The sequence below is a fragment of the Giraffa tippelskirchi genome, chromosome 5 (genome assembly GCF_054371585.1).
Source record: "Giraffa tippelskirchi isolate mGirTip1 chromosome 5, T2T-mGirTip1v1.2.pri, whole genome shotgun sequence".
In the NCBI taxonomy this organism is placed as follows: Eukaryota; Metazoa; Chordata; class Mammalia; order Artiodactyla; family Giraffidae; genus Giraffa; species Giraffa tippelskirchi.
Genome location: NC_137279.1, coordinates 105,355,017 through 105,372,709, shown reverse-complemented (window position 1 = coordinate 105,372,709; position 17,693 = coordinate 105,355,017). Strand labels below are relative to the sequence as shown.

The following is a 17,693-nucleotide window of genomic DNA, read 5'->3' as shown; positions in this document are numbered from 1 at the left end:
GGGAAGCCCATTTAACCTGTAATTGGGCTTCCCTTGTAGCTCAGTCAGTAAACAAGCTGTCTGCAGTGCAGGTGATCCAGGTTCTATCCCTGGGTTGGGACGATCCCCTGGAGAAGGAAATGGCAACCCACTCCAGTATTCTTGCCTGGAAAATCTCATGGACAGAGAAGCCTGGTGGGCTGCAGTCCATGGGGTTGTGAAGAGTCTGGCACAACTGAGCAGCTAACACTTAACATTTTACCATAATTTAAACTAAAATCCCCTAAAACCCAAGTTAGATTTATCTAGAGCAACTCTCTATGTAAATAAAACCTTTTTAATACCCATATAAATGACCTGTATCTAACTAAAATTAAGGTAAAGGCAGTGAGTTTGTGTTGATGATTCATGAACTGCTGTATTAAAATGATAACACTAAAGAAGTTGGTATTTTGTGGGAGCCACACGATAAAGTAATTGATTTGGTATAGAAACTAGAGGATCAGTAAGTTTCACCATGCTATGCTTTGAATTGCTTTCATCCTCTTTCAGGTGGCTAACAGTTACTCATATTGAGAAACAGCTGGACTTTTCCATTAATATGTTTTCTTAAGAATGGGATTCACTCTTAAAGAATTTGTGAGCCCAAATGTGAGCGAATTTGTCCTATTTGGTTCTTACCTATAAATCAGTATACCAGAAGAATACACGGTTTAGCTTAAAAGAGTAACATTCAGAAAGTTCTTTGTCATATATATGACAGTGTTATTCTGTTCAAATAGAATATATTAATTTGCTGTTGTAGATCACCTTAGATTGTATTTGTGAACAATTCTCTTAAAAATAGTTGGTGCCTGCTCAGATGATAAAGCGTCTGTCTGCAACGTGGGAGACCCGAGTTTGATCCCTGGGTGGGGAAGATCTCCTGGAGAAGGAAATGGCAACCCACTCAAGTATTCTTGCCTGGAAAATCCCATGGACGGAGGAGCCTGGTAGGCTACAGTCCATGGGGTCGCAAAGAGTCAGACACGACTGAGCGACTTCACTTTTACTTGGTTACTTTGAGTTTAAAGAGTTCTTCATGATGTTGAAGGAGTGGCGTTTCTCTTAATTCCTTTAGGCACTTGCCACTGACCTCTGTTGAATACTGTTAACTTCAGTATTTTCTGTACTAGTTTCTGACCCTCCTATGTTGTTTCCTAAAATTATTTTTAGCCTGTACTTGTACATAAGTAGCTATTTGCATAATTGCTTCAGCTGTTTTTGTTGTGCTTGCCTGGATCCTCTGAAATATTTTTGAGTATTATTAAAATATATGGTGTTTGAAGATGTTGCTTAGTATCTAACTTTGTACTAAAAACAAGGGCCACTATATATTTTGTCTTTTATCTTTTAAAAGGTTGAATTACAGTGTTGATTTACTCAGCAGTTTTTAAAAAAATTGGTTCATAAGGGCTTTGGTGAGTTTTCATAAAATTTGGAGATTAGTTAGGGTCAATTTAGTAAAATTCCCTTATAAATGGTTTGAGGGTAGTTATATGCCAAAATTTTTAAGGGCTCTCATGTTTCTTAAATTTAAGTCAGAAGAACAGAGCCTGGAAATCTTAGCAGTGAAATAATGGATATGAATGAAAGCTGATGTAAATAATGCTACTATTAGTATTAGTAAAGAATGTATGAGCAGAAGTTTAAATGCTTGTAGTCTAGAAAGATGGATCCAATGAATAGGAAGAGAAGGAAATTACTGAGTACCTTCTGTCTGTTAGGTTCTTGCCCTTCCCTGTTGCACTTTTATTTATAATAACTTGTAGCTTGTTTGGATTTTATATAGACATTTTGGGGGAAGTCTAATTTTTTCTTATATTTTAATCTTATTTTCATCTTATTTTACTTTGCTGGCTAGTGTGCGTGTGCTTAGTCACTCAGTCGTGTCTGACTCTTTGTGACCCCATGGACTGTAGCCCGCCAGGATCCTCTGTCCTTGGGAATTCTCCAGGCAAGAATACTGGAGTGGGTTGCCATGCCCTCTTCCAGGGGATCTTCTCAACTCAGGGATGGAACCCAAGTCTCCTGCGTTGCATGCTGATTCTTTACTATCTGAGCCACCAGGGAAGCCCAAAGCTAGACATGCAATCAAATAGAAGTGTGATAGTGAGCATCCTTATTTGTTTCTCTCATTTTGAAGGGAATGCTTCTTAAGTTTCACTGTGAAGAATGATATTTGTTGGAGATATTGGGAGATATTTTTTATGAAATTGAAGTTCTCTTTTATTCCTTTGCTGTAAAGTTTTGAGGATGGGTGTTGAATTTTGTCAGTTTTCTATTTCTACTTTATACAAGTTCTCCTTAATAGTAAATTACATGGATAGAATTATCTGATATTAAATTATTTTCACTTCTCGGGTAAGTCCAATTAGTTATGATGAATTTTTTTTTTCTATTTTTAAAATTAAAAAAATTTTCAATTTATGTATTTTAATATTGGCTGTACTGAGTCTTTGTTGATTTGCATGGGCTTTCTCTAGTTGCAGCAAATGGGGGCTTTTCTTTGTTGCAGTGCATGGACTTCTCATTATGGTGGCTTCTCTTATTGTGGAGCACAGGCTCTGGGTGCATGAGCTTCAGTAGTTGCAGCATATGAGCTCAGTAGTTGTGGCTTGAGAGCCCTAGAGTGCATGGGCTTTAGTAGTTATGGCATACAGGCTTAGTAGCTCCGCAGCATGTGGAATCTTCTTGGACAAGGGATTGAACCCGTGTCCCCTACATTAGCAGGTGGATTCTTTTATCCACTATACCAACTATTTTTCAAAATGTTGCTAACTTTGCTAATATTAAAAACACTCTGTGTTCATGAATGAGCTTAGCCTCTGATTGTCCTTTTACCATGGTAATCCTTTAGTTCTGTTTTGGACATGTTAAATCAGAGGTATTTGGCAAGTGTCTTATATAATGTTAGAAATTTGGATCTGGAGTACTTAGTCATGTGGAAAAGGCTGATCATATATGTTGCTGTTTAGTTGCTAAGTCATGTGCCACTCTTTTGTGACCCCATGGACTGTAGCCCACCAGGCTCCTCTGTCGTTGGAATTTCCTGGGCAAGAATACTGGCGTGGGTTGCCATTTCCTTTTCCAGAGGTCAAACCTGCATCTCCTGCATTGGTAGGTGGATTCCTTACCACTGAGCCACCAGGGAAGCCCTGACCATATATATTTTGATATTTAGTTGAAGAAATACAGATGGATAATGTTGAATAGGAAGAGTATATAATAAGAACAGAAGTGAAAATGGAACACAACATTTTGGGGGTGCATTGATGGTGGTAAAGCCAGTGATTAGAGACTTGTTGGAAAGGCAGGTGGGATAAAGAAGGAGTTTAAAGGAAGGAAAAACTTAGCTATCAGTTTTTAATTTTGGTGGCTAGAAGGGTGATCTGAGATTAGGGAAAGTGGAAATAGCAAGTGTGGTGCTCTTTGAAAAAGTGTAGTGGTAAAAGGAAGGAGGTGGGGACACCAATGAAGGTAGAGGTGGAGGCAGTTTTGAAGGAAGTTTTTATTTAATTTTTTAAGGTGGATAAGACTTGATGTTTGTAGGTAAAGAGTAAAACTCTAGTAAAGAGGGATGCAATGAATATAAAAGGAAAATGTATAGCTACTAAATCTTTGCTGAACAAGATTTCAGTGTAATTTTCTCTGTTCTTCTGTAATCTAGGATTGTATTTGTCCTTCAGAATGTTTCCAAACATGATTTATTTAAACACTCTAATTGGAGAAGGAAACCAATTATTTGGTTTTAGTGAGTTTTGTGAGTCACAAAACTTGGGTAGTTAGTTTATTTATGGCAAGTCAGCCCTCAGATACTAATGAGTATCTCAGGGAAGGAGAACATCGAGGACAGAGAGTGGCTCAACAAAGACTAGGTCATTTACCAGCCATAAAAATCATGAAATAACAGTGGCTTAAGCAAGACAATACTGAAGTGGTTTGCCATGCCCTTCTCCAGTAGACCACATTCTGTCAGACCTCTCCACTATGACCCATCTGTCTTGGGTGGTCCCACACGGCATGGCTTAGTTTCATTGAGATAGAAAAGGCTGTGGTCCATGTGATCAGATTAGCTAGTTTTCTGTGATTATAGTTTCAGTGTGTCTGCCCTCTGATGTCCTCTCACAACACCTAAGATCATGGCATCTGGTCCCATCGCTTCATGGGAAATAGATGGGGAAACAGTGTCAGACTTTATTTTTGGGGGCTCCAAAATCACTGCTGATGGTGATTGCAGCCATGAAATGAAAGATGCTTACTCCTTGGAAGGAAGGTTATGACCAACCTAGATAGCATATTTAAAAGCAGAGACATTACTTTGCCAACAAAGGTTCGTCTAGTCAAGGCTATGGTTTTTCCAGTAGTCATGTATGGATGTGAGAGTTGGATGGTGAAGAAAGCTGAGCACCAAAGAATTAGTGCTTTTGAACTGTGGTGTTGGAGAAGACTCTTGAGAGTCCCTTGGACTGCAAGGAGATCAAACCAGTCAGTCCTCAAGGAAATCAGCCCTGAATATTCTTTTGAGGGACTGATGCTGAAGCTGAAACTCCAATACTTTGGTCACTTAATCTGAACTGACTCATTTGAAAAGACCCTGATGCTGGGAAAGATTGAAGGCAGAAAGAGAAGGGGATGACAGGATGAGATGGTTGGATGGTATCATCGACTTGATGGACATGAGTTTGAGCAAGCTTTGGGAGTTGGTGATGGACAGGGAAGCCTGGCATGCTGCAGTCCTTGGGGTCACAGAGTCGGACATGACTGAACTACTGAACTGAAGAGGAACTAAAGAACAAACAGAGATAAACAATACAATAACTGAAATGGAAAATACACTAGAAGGAATCAACAGTAGAATAACTGAAGCAGAACAGGTAATTGACCTGGAAGACAGAATGTTGAAAATCACTGCTGAGGAACAGAATAACAGAAAAAAGAATGAAAAGAAATGAAGACAGTATAAGTGACCTCTGGGACAGCATTAAGTGTACTACCATTTGCATTATAGAAGTCCCAGAAGGAGAGGAGAGAAAGGATCTGAGAAAATATTTGAAGAGAAAATAGCTGAAAATTCACCAGCTGGTAAATGATCCGCCTGCAATGCAGGAGACCCCAGTTCAATTCCTAGGTTGGGAAGATGCCCTGGAGAAGAGATAGGCTACCCTTCCAGTATTCTTGGGCTTCTCTGGTGGCTCAGATGGTAAAGAATTTGCCCACAATGCGGGAGACTTGGATTTGATCCCTGGGTTGGGAAGACCCCCTGGAGGAGGGCATGGCAACCCACTCCAGTATCCTTGCCTGTAGAATCCTCATGGACAGAGGAGCCTGGTGGGCTATAGTCTAGGGGTTGTGAAGAGTCGTACATGATTGAGTGACTAAGCAAAGTACAACGTTTGAAAGGAAACAACCACCCAAGTTCAGAAGGCGCAGAGAGTCCCAGGTAGGATAAACCCAAGGAGGAACATGCCGAGAGACACATAGCAATCACATTGACAAAAATTAAAGACAGACTTAATAAAAGCAAGGAAGGAAAAACAACAGCATACAAAGGAACTCCCATAAGGTTATCAGTTGATTTCTCTGCTGAAACTCTTCAGGCCAGAAGGGAGCGGCTCAGTGTATTTAAATGATGGAAGTGAAGAACCTACAATGAAGAATACTCTACCCAGCAAGGCTCTCATCCAGGTTTGATATAGAAATCAAAAACTTTCAGACAACAGGAGATGAGGTAGCTCACCACCAACAAAATCACCTTTGCGGCAAACGCTAAAGGAGCTCTTTAGCAGGAAAGAGACCAGCAACTTAAAACAGCCTTGTGCTACATATATAGATTGCTATATCAAAACCTCACATAAACAGCAAACCCAAAAACTATATACACACAAAAAAGAAAAAGCAGCCCAAATACAACACTAAAGATGGTTATCAAACCACAAGGGAAGAGAACATTCTTCTGCATTTTAAAACAGAGATGAAAAGATTTGGTATAATTAATGGCTTACATTTGTATAGAAAATTACAATTTACTAAGTCCTTATACTTACCTTGGATATCACTAGCCAAGTGTTCAGTTCAGTTCAGTCGCTCAATCATGTCCGACTCTTTGCGACCCCATGAACCGCAGCACACCAGGCCTCCCTGTCCATCACCAACTCCCGGCGTCTACCCAAACTCATGTCCATCGAGTCAGTGATGCCATCCAACCATCTCATCCTCTGTCGTCCCCTTCTCCACATGCCCTCAATCTTTCCCAGCATCAGGGTCTTTTCAGATGAGTCAGCTCTTCACATCAGGTGGCCAAAGTATTGGAATTTCGGCTTCAACATCAGTCCTTCCAATGAACACCCAGGACTGATCTCCCTTAGGATGGACTGGTTGGATCTCCTTGCAGTCCAAGGGACTCTCAAGAGTCTTCTCCAACACCACCGTTCAAAAGCATCAATTCTTTGGCGTTCAGCTTTCTTTATAGTCCAACTCTCACATCCATACATGACTACTGGAAAAACCACAGCCTTGACTAGACGGACCTTTGTTGACAAAGTAATGTCTCTGCTTTTTAATATGCTGTCTAGGTTGGTCATAACTTTCCTTCCAAGGAGTAAGCGTCTTTTAATTTCATGGTTGCAGTCACCATCAGCAGTGATTTTGGAGCCCCCCAAAATAAAGTCAGCCACTGTTCCACTGTTTTCCCATCTATTTCCCATGAAGTGATGGGACCGGATGCCATGATCTTAGTTTCCTGAATGTTGAGCTTTAAGCCAACTTTTTCACTCTCCTCTTTCATTTTCATCAAGAGGCTCTTTAATTCTTCTTCACTTTCTGCCAAGTGTATTAGGATAGTATTACCTGTCTTGCTATCTTTATTGAGGAAAGTACTGGTCTTGGAGGTTTTTGAGTGATGTATGTCAGGTTACAGAGTGAGTTGAGGGCAGAGATGGAACCAGAATCCTTGTCTCCTGACTTTTTGCTTAAGTGCTTTTACTGCAGGTAACTTTTTTCCAACTGCATAATGATTGGATCTGTTCTCTAGGCCTAGGCACAATGTCTTCTGTTGGTAAGGAGAGGGAGAGGGATTGGAAGGCAGTTTGGTGGTGCCTGCATATTTACCATAGTTATCTTATCTTTGGAGAAGAGAATGGCAGCTCACTCCAGGATTCCTGCCTGAGAAATCCCACAGACAGAGGAGCCTGGTGGGCTACAGTCCATGGGGTCCCAAGAGTCAGGACAGACTGGAGCGACTATCACTATCTTATCTAAGATTTCATTCAGTGTTTATCTGCTGCTGATGCCCTCATTTGCCTGAGACTCCTAAACAGATCAGCCCAGAATTACCCTTGGATGCATACTGGGGCCAACCTTGTTTCTTCTCTGCCATACTTTTCCTGTATCTAGTCCGTCTGCAGATGGATTTTTTTTCTTGCTACCCGGATGACCTTGTTTGTTCCCGATTGTCTGGCTCTGCTGTGATTCCTCCTTTTTTCTCTGTTTTTCTCATTAGCCATTTTTCATAGTGAGTTATCCAATTTTATTTTTCTCTAAACGTTTAACATTTTATTTTTAATACTAGGCTGTGAATTGTTTTTTTTTCCTCTCAATATACAGTTCTGTGGTTTTCAACACATGTTCACATTTGTGTAAGCACAGAAATTAGAGTATGTAACAGTGCTACAATCCAGAAAAACTGTCCTGTATTATTCCTTTATAGTTAACCTCTCCCCTTTCCATAACTCCTGTCATCCACTGATATATATAAATATACATATTCATTATTCCTCTGTTTTTGTCTTTTTGAGAATGTCATGTAAAAGGAATCATATAGAATGTAACTTTTGATACTAGCTTCTTTCACTCACATACTACCTTTGAAATTCATTCAAGTTGTATGTTTGAATAGTTTATTTCTTTTTTATTGCTGAGTAGTATTCCCATAGTGTGACTATACCACAGTATAAACAGTGGTTTGTTTAACCATTTACTTTTTGAAAGACATGAGGGTTATTTCCAGTTTTTGCCTGTTACAAATAAAGCTGCTATAAACATTTGTGTATAGGATTCCACCCTCCCCCCAATTTTTGAAATTGTGGTAAAATATGCATAACATAGGGGCTTCACAGGTGGCATTAGTGGTAAAGAACCCCCTTGCCAATGTAGGAGACATAAGAGATGCAGGTTCAATCCTGGGCTGTGAAGATACCCTGTAGGAGGACATGGCAACCCAGTCCAGTATTCTTGCCTGGAGAATCTCAGGGACAGAGGAGCCTGACAGGCTACAGTCCATGGGGTCGCAAAGAGTCAGACACAACTGAAGTGACTTGGCACACACATACATACGCATAACATAAAATTTACTACCTTAACTATTTTCACATGTACAGTGCAGTGGTATTAATACATTCATATTACCATGCAACCATCACCACCACCCATCTCCAGAAATCTTTTCATCTTGCAGAACTGAAACTGCTTATCAATTAAATAATAACTTCCCATTTTTTCCTTTCCCCAAGCCTCTCCTAACCATCATTCTGCTGTTTTTCTGTTTTTAACCTACCCTAAGACTCTGACATAAGTGGAATTAAACAATATTTTTCTCTTTGTGACTGGCTTGTGTATAGGTTTTTATATGAACATAAGCCTTAATTTCTCTGGGTTAAATGTCCAGGGAATTGCAGGATTCTATGATAGTTACATGTTTAATTTTTAAAGAAACTGCTAAAGTTTTCCAAAGTGGCTGTACCATTTATTTTACTTTCTCATCAGCAGTGTTGTAAGTCTAGGGTTTGAATTAAATTTCTAGAGAGATAACTCTGGTGACCCCTTAGAGTAGTCATCATTGGATGATTTGGAAAATAGTAACTGACACTCCTATGTTCATTCATGTGAATTGTGGTGGAGGTGGAGAAAAGATTCAGAACTGGGTAGAAACCCAGTAGGTATCTACTGCAGTAGTGGTTTCTAAACTTGTATGCATACCAGAATCATCAGGGGAACTCTTTATAATTCAAATTCATGGATCTCATACAGAGGTGCTAAATTGGAATCTGTATTTTTAACAAGGGTTAAAGCGAATTTTAAGCGGTCATGCCCACATTAGTTGGACCATTGTGTTATAAGGTCTATGGAATTTCTAAAATGTAAAAATTTCGGAAGCCTATGGGGCTTCCCTGGTGGCTCATTGGTGGAAGAATCACCTGCCAATTCAGGAGATGTGTGTTTGATCCCTGGGTTGAGAAGATCACTTGGAGGAGGAAATGGCAACCCAGTCCAGTATTCTTGCCTGGAAAATTCCATGGACAGAGGAGCCTGGTGGGCTACAGTACTCCAAGGGGTCACAAAGAGTTGAACATGACTTAGTGACTAAACAACAACAACGTAATGTATATTTAACAAATAAAAAATTTCCAACCCTCTTATTATCTTTTTTCCTTATCTCTCTTTGACCCTATGTTTATATCTCCTTGTCTCTTTTTCACATCAGTTTATGAAGTGCTCTTATCTATTTAAAATTTTTTAAAAATTGAAGTAACGTTGATTTACAGTGTTCTGTTAATTTCCAGTGTACAGCAAAGTGATTCAGTTATACACATATGTATTTTTCATATTCTTTTCCACTATGGTTTATTATAGGGTGTTGAATATTGAGACGCCTGGTGTGCTGCAGTCCATTGGGTTGCGAAGAGTTAGATGCCACCTGGTGACTGAACAGCAGCAACAATTGAATATAATTCCCTGTGCTATACAATAGGACCTTGTTTATTATATGGTCTCCTCTGATTAATTCTATTTTTTCAGTTACAAATAATGTCACCTTGGATAAACCTAATTGGCTGTGATACTACCACTGTGCAAAGCTTAATTCTATATTTTATTTTCTCTTCCCCCATCTAGTTTTTCACTGGTCTTTCTTTTTTTTTTCAGTGTGTCTACCAATAGGTTATTGATTGCTACTTTCTCTGTTTTCACTTGGCCCTTAAATTGAAACTTACTAGGTTCCCTCTTCCTACTGTGGAAAGTGTTTGCTGCTCAGCATCTGGGGCTTATTTTCTTTCTCATACAAAGATATATTTATCCTACTCTTGGGGCTTCCGTCATAGCTCAGTTGGTAAAGAATCTGCCTGCAATGCAGGAGACCCCTGTATGATTCCTGGGTCAGGAAGATCTGCTGGAGAAAGGATAGGCTACCCACTCCAGTATTCTTGGGGTTCCCTTGAGGCTCAGCTGGTTAAGAATCTGCCTGCAATGCAGGAGACCTGGGTTCGATCCCTGAGTTGGGAAGATCGCCTGGAGAAGGGAAAGGCTACCCACTCCAGTATTCTGGCCTGGAGAATCCCATGGACTGTATAGTTCTGCTGCTGCTGCTAAGTCGCTTCAGTCGTGTCCGACTCTGTGTGACCCCATAGATGGCAGCCCACCAGGCTCCTCTGTCCCTGGGGTTCTCCAGGCAAGAATACTGGAGTGGGTTGTCATTTCCTTCTCCAGTGCATTCATGCATGCTAAGTCGCTTCAGTCGTGTCTGACTCTGTGCAGCCCCAACGACAGCAGCCCATCAGGCTCCTCTATCCACGGGATTCTCTAGGCAAGAATACTGGAGTGAGTTGCCATTTCCTTTTCCAACTGTATAGTTCATGGGGTCTCAAAGAATCAGACACAACTGAGCAATTTGCACTTTCACTTGGGTAGGTAGATCCAAGTCTCTCTCATGGGTTGTTCTTTCTTTTCAATGGCAGGAGTAGAAAACAACTATCAAGGTTTGGTGAAGGAAGCTTTTAAGTTTTGTATTTATTTTTCTCCTCTGCTTACAGGGAAGAAGAAGAACGTTTGAGAAATAAAATTCGAGCTGATCACGAGAAGGCTCTAGAAGAAGCAAAAGAAAAATTGAAAAAGTCAAGAGAGGAAATCCGAGCAGAAATACAGACAGAGAAAAATAAGGTAGTCCAAGAAATGAAGATAAGAGAGAAAAAGCCACTGCCAGCAGTTCCTATACCAAACCTTATAGGAACACATGGTGGAGACCCAGAAGATAATGACCTAAGAGAGAAAAGGGAAAAAATTAAAGAGGTAATAAGCTGAGATTTGTGATATGGGGTGGTTAGGGATATGGATATGCATTTGACTGGGTGTAAATTTATTTGTCTATCTGTATTTATGCCATCTGTGGTACAAACTTTGCCATACTTTGATCAAATTGTTTGTTTTGAGGTCAGAATTGTAGTTCAGTTTGCAAGATGGCAGCAAGTACTAAAACTCTCTCTTAATATCAATCATAATTATAGGATACTTACAATTTTTGATATGATGTTGTTTGGATAGTTATGCTGCTAATCTTGTGTTCAGAGAACTTTTGATACTCAGTATTTTATAAATAATGTAGAATAGACCCATAAACAATTTATCTTTTAATAAGAAATTTCATAAGTACCTGTTTTCAAGGACCTCTGCTAGTTACTAGTTTCTGAAAAGTTAGCAAGTTTCTGAAGAGCTAGCTTTATATGTACCATCTTTCAAGGAACCCATCGTGATACCACTTAACCATATTGCAGATTAAGAACACATCATTCCAAAGAGTCTCAATGGATTAAATAGGGAAGGATTGATTTCAACATTTTTGAAATTTGTTTGGTCTCAGGAGTCTTTCAGGTTTGTTGTTCTAGGGGTTCTTTGGAGATAAAATACCAAACTGAGAAGAAATCTAGTGAATGTTTCAGTAGAACTTTGTTAATTAGAAATCCTGCTAATGCTGAGTAGAATTTTAGTTTTACTGTTGTGAAGAGACAGATTTTGTAACAGCATAAACAGTATTCCATCCTAAAGGAGATCAGTCCTGGCTATTCATTGGAAGGACTGATGTTGAAGCTGAAACTCCAGTACTTTGGCCACCTCATGCAAAGAGTTGACTCATTGGAAAAGACCCTGATACTGGGAAAGATTGAGGGCAGGAGGAGAAGGGGACAACAGAGGATGAGATGGTGGATGGCATCACCGACTCGATGGACATGGGTTTTGGTGGACTCTGGGAGTTGGTGATGGACAGGGAGGCCTAGCGTGCTGTGGTTCATGGGGTCTCAAAGAGTCGGACATGACTGAGTGACTGAACTGACTGAACTGAAACAGTATTTCAAACTGATTATTTATCATAATATAAGACAATAAGTTTAGTTCAAATAGATATCTATTAGGATATATTCTAGTAATGAATATGCAAGATTTGCAGGTATTTTAAGCATCCTTTATGAATGAGTATAAGATATGTACTCTGATTTTACCTTACTCTGGATTCTATGTTTTGTGCTCAGGCTGCTTGAGGCACTTTCTTTGGGCAGTGTTGAGGAAACTTTGATAATTTTTTTTTTTTATGTTATTAGAATTTATTGAAATACTTTTTGATGTACATAATAATTCACATAGATAACACTGTGTGTTTCAGTTCAGTTCAGTGGCTCAGTTGTGTCCGACTCTCTGTGACCCCATGGACTGCAACAAGTCAGGCTTCCCTGGGGACCCAATACAACCCACAAGCTCAGTGATTCACTGGAAGTACTCACAGAATGTAGCAAACTGTTATATTCATGGTTTATTCATCAAAAGCATACAGATTAAAATCAATAGAAAAGACATATAGGACAAAGTCCAGTAGCGAGCAGGCAAAAGCTTCTCACTGTCCTCTCACAGTGGAGTGTTATGGACAGTGCTTGATTCTCCCAGAAATGATGTGTGGCAGTGTGTGTGATGTATTACCAACTGGGGAAGTAAACCTGAGCCTTGGTGTCTAGGTTTTTGGTTTCTTTTATAATTATTTTTTTATTCAGTTCAGTCACTTAGTTGTGTCCGACTCTTTTTGACACCATGGATTGCAGCATGCCAGGCTTCCCTGTCCACCACCAACTCCCAAAGCTTGCTCAAGCTCATGTCCATCGAGTCAGTGATGCCATCCAGCCATCTCATCCTCTGTCATCCCCTTCTCTTTCTGCCTTCAATCTTTCCCAGCATCAGGGTCTTTTCCCGTGAGTCAGTTCTTCGCATCAGGTGGCCAAAGTATTGGAGTTTCAGCATCAGTCCCTCAAATGCATACTCAGAACTGATTTCCTTAAGGACTGACTGGTTTGATCTCCTTGCAGTCCAAGGGACTCTCTCAAGAGTCTTCTCCAATGCCACAGTTCAAGAGCATCAATTCTTTGGCTCTCAGCTTTCTTTATAGTACAACTCTCACATCCATACATGACTACTGGAAAAAACATAGCTTTGACTAGACGGACCTTTGTTGGCAAAGTAATATCTCTGCTTGTTAATATGCAGTCTAGGTTGGTCATAGCTTTTCTTCAGGGAACAAGCATCTTTTAATTTCATGGCTGGAGTCACCACCTGCAGTGATTCTGGAGCCCTAAAAAATAAAGTCTGTCACTGTTTCCATTGTTTCCCCATCTATTTGCCATGAAGTGATGGGACCATATGCCATAATCTTCGTTTTTTGAATGATGAGTTTTAAGCCAGCTTTTTCACTCTCCTCTTTCACTTTCATCAAGAGGCTCTTTCGTTCTTCTTCACTTTCTGCCATAAGGGTGGTGTCATCTGCATATCTGAGGTTACTGATATTTCTCCTGGCATTCTTTAACCCAGCTTGTGCTTCATCCAGCCCAGCATTTCTCATGATGTACTCTGTATATAAGTTAAATAAAGAGGGTGACAATATACAACGTTGACATACTCCTTCCCCAATTTGGAACCAGTCTGTTGTTCCGTGTCCGGTTCTAGCTGTTCCTTCTTGAGCTGCATACAGATTTCTCAGGAGGCAGGTCAGGTGGTCTGGTATTCCCATATCTTTAAGAATTTTCCAGTTTGTTGTGATCTACACAGTCAAAGGCTTTGGTGTAGTCAATAAAGCAGTAGATGTTTTTCTAGAACTCTCTTGCTTTTTCTATGATCCAGTGGAAATTGGCAATTTGATCTCTGGTTCTTCTGCACATTCTAAATCCAGCTTGAACATCTGGAAGTTCACAGTTCACATACTGTTGAAGCATGGCTTGGAGAATTTTGAGCATTACTTTGCTAGCGTGTGAGATGAGTGCAATTGTGCAGTAGTTTGAACATTCTTTGGCATTGCTCTTCTTTGGGATTGGAATGAAAACTGACCTTTTCCAGTCCTGTGGCTACTGCTGACTTCCAAATTTGCTGGCATATTGAGTGCAGCACTTGCCCAGCATCATCTTTTAGGATTTGAAGTAGCTCAACTGGAATTCCATCACCTCCATCAGCTTTGTTCGTAGTGATGCTTCCTAAGGCCCACTTAACTTTGTACTCCAGGATGTATGGCTCTAGGTGAGTGATCACACCATCGTGGTTATCTGGGTCATGAAGATCTTTTTTGTATAGTTCTTCTGTGTATTCTTGCCACCTCTTCTCAGTATCTTCTGCTTCTGTTAGGTCCATACCATTTCTGTCCTTTATTGTGCCCATCTATGCATGAAATGTTCCCTTGGTATCTCTAATTCTCTTGAAGAGATCTCTGGTCTTTTCCATTCTATTGTTTTCCTCTATTTCTTTGCATTGATCATTGAGGAAGGCTTTCGTATCTCTCCTTGCTGTTCTTTGGAACTCTGTGTTCAGATGGGTATATCTTTTCTTTTCTCCTTTGATTTTAGCTTTTTTTCTTTTCTCAGCTGTTTGTAAGGCCTCCTCAGACAGCCACTTTGCCATTTTGCATTTCTTTTTCTTGGGGATGGTCTTGATCACTGCTTCCTGTACAAGGTCACAAAACTCTGTCCATAGTTTTCAGGCACTCATTCTATTAGTTCTAATTGCTTGAATCTATTTGGCACTTCTACTGTATAATCATAAGGGATTTTTTAAAAGTCATACCTGATCTAGTGGTTTTCCCCACTTTTTTCAATTTAAGTCTGAATTTTCTAGTAAGGAGATCATGATCTGAGCCAGAGTCACTGCCCATCTTGCTTTTGCTGACTGTATAGAGCTTCTCCATCTTCAGCTGTAAAGAATATAATTAATCTGATTTTGGTATTGGCCATCTGGTGATGTCCATGTGTAGAGTAGTCTCTTATGTTGTTGGAGGAGGATGTTTGCTGTGATCAGTGTATTCTTTTGGCAAAACTCTGTTAGCCTTTGCCCTGCTTCATTTTGTACTCCAAGGCCAAATTTTCCTGTTACTTCAGGTATCTCTTGACTTCCTACTTTTGCATTCCAGTCCCCTATGATGAAAAGGATATCTTTTTTGGGTGTTAGCTTTAAAAGATCTTGTAGGTCATCACAGAACTGTTCTGCATTAGCTTCTTGGGCATTAGTGGTTGGGTCATAGGCTTGGATTACTGTGATATTGTATGGTTTGCCTTGGAAACGAACAGAGATCATTCTATCATTTTTGAGATTGTACCCAGTACTGCATTTCAGACTCTTGACTATGAGGGCTACTCCATTGCTTTTAAGGGATTCTTGCCCACAGTAGTAGATATAATGGTCATCTGAATTAAATTTACCCATTCTGGTCCATTTTAGTTCACTGATTCCTAAAATGTTGGTGCTCACTCTTGCCAGCTCCTGTTTGACCACTTCCAATTTACCTTGATTCATGGACCTACATTCAAGGTTTCTATGGAATATTGTTCTTTACAGCATCAGACTTTACTTCCATCCCTAGTCACATCCACTACTAGGCATTGTTTTTGCTTTTACTCTGTCTCTTCATTCTTTCTGGAGTTATTTCTCACTCTCTTCCAGTTGCATATTTAGCACCTATCAGCCTGAGGAGTTCATCTTTCAGTGTCGTTTCTTTTTGCCTTTTCATACTGTTCATGGGATTCTCAAGGCAAGAATACTGAAGTGGTTTTCCATTCCCTTCTCCAGTGGACCATCTTTTGTCAGACCTCTTCACCATGACTTATCTGTGTTGGGTGGCCCTAAATGGCATGGCTTATAGTTTCATTGAATTAGACAAGGCTGTGATCCATGTGATCAGTTTGGTTAGTTTTCTGTGATTGTGGTTTTCATTCTCTCTGCTCTCTGACGGATAGGGACAAGAGACTTATGGAAGCTTCTTGATGGGAGAGACTGTTTGGGGGGGAAACTGCGTATGATCAGTGGGGCCTTGCTCAGTAAATGTTTAGTCCAGTTTCCTGTTGATGGCCAGGGCTTTGTTCCCTCCCTGTTTTTTGGCCTGAGATGAAACTGTGGCATAGGTAATGATGGTAATGGTGGCCTCCTTCAAAGTACTTGTGCACGCCTTGTTGTATTCAGTGTCTCTGTCCCCAGAGCAGGCCAGTGTTGATCCACGCCTCTGCTGGAGACTGCTGGACACTCACAGGCAAGTTTGCTCCTTATGGAGACTCTGTTCCTTTCTTCTGGCTCCTGGTCCGCTAAAGGTTTTGTTTGTGCCCTCCACGAGTCTGTTTCCCCAGTCCTGCGGAAGTTCTATAATCAAATCCCACTGTTCCTCCAAAGACAAATTCCCTGGGGGTTCTCAGTCCCTTTGCCAGATGCCCAGGTTGGGAAATCTGTTGCTCGTGTTGTGCTTAGTCGCTCAGTCGTGTCTGACTCTTTGTGACCCCATGGACTATAGCCCGCCAGGTTCCTTTGTCCATGGGGATTCTCTTGGTAAAAATACTGGAGTGGGTTGTCATGCCCTCCTCCAGGGGATCTTCCCAACCCAGGGATCAAACCCAAGTCTCCCTAATTGCAGGCAGATTCTTTACCATCTGAGCCACCAGGGAAGCCCATGTAGCCTTGGTTGGTCTTAATGCTCCAGTCCCTCCAGAGATCAGGTTGATTCCATGTGGTTCAAGGTCCTCACCATAAATCACATTATTAGCATAAACTGTCTGACATGACTCAAGGCTTTAGGTAAACAAAAATGCTCTTAACAGGCAGAATAATAAAGGTTTAGAGGTCATTTTCCAGGAATCTGGCTTAGGCCAAATCTTTTCTGAGGATGTGCAGGGTTTGGACAACCCAGACCTGCTGAGTGAATCCTTTAGAGAACATTGTGTTATCTAGTGTTCTCACAGATTAACAGAAAACTTGTTAAGAATCCCTGTGTAGGGTCCTGTTAAAGATTATGGTTTGTGTCTTAGCAAGGAGAGAAAGTTGAGACCTAAACCTGCAGGGGAAGATGCTAATAAGAGGCAAGGTGATGAGCATTACCTGCAGAATATCTGAAAGTTTCAAGAATTAAAGCCCCATTTACCTCTGCAGGCAGGGGTATACAATAGAGCTGGAAAAGTATTATTTGAAAGTTTTAAAAGGAGCTTTTAACCCCTAAATCTCCAGTTCTCTAGCCTAAGCATCCTGGATACTGTCCTCCCTTTCCCAAAAGAAAACCAGAAGTTTACTTTTGTATGGATAAATTAGAGAAGATCTAGATTTGGGAAATACCAGGTATGGTATGGCTGAGGGGAAAGGGCAGAAGTTATTCTAAAAAATTGAAGAGAGTGTTGGAGGTGGAGAGCATTAAGTGAAAAATGGATTCTGAATATTGAGACAGCTTTATTCTGCTAGACTTTTAAAATTCTGCTGCTGCTGCTGCTAAGTTGTGTCAGTCGTGTCTGACTTTGTGTGACCCCATAGATGGCAGCCTACCAGGCTCCCCTGTCCCTGGGATTCTCCAGGCAAGAACACTGGAGTGGGTTGCCATTTCCTTCTCCAATGCATGAAAGTGAAAAGTGAAAGCG

General features: G+C 40.5%; 1 protein-coding gene across 2 annotated transcripts in view; it reads left to right on the top strand.

The window, feature by feature from the left end:
* MAN1A2 (mannosidase alpha class 1A member 2) overlaps positions 1 to 17,693 on the top strand; it is a 144,943-nt gene that overhangs the window by 20,352 nt on the left and 106,898 nt on the right. For both annotated transcript variants that reach the window (XM_081492966.1, XM_081492967.1), the window contains exon 2: positions 10,824 to 11,079. In XM_081492966.1, coding sequence (XP_081349092.1) covers positions 10,824 to 11,079 — 256 coding nt within the window. The remainder of the gene's footprint in view (positions 1 to 10,823; positions 11,080 to 17,693) is intronic.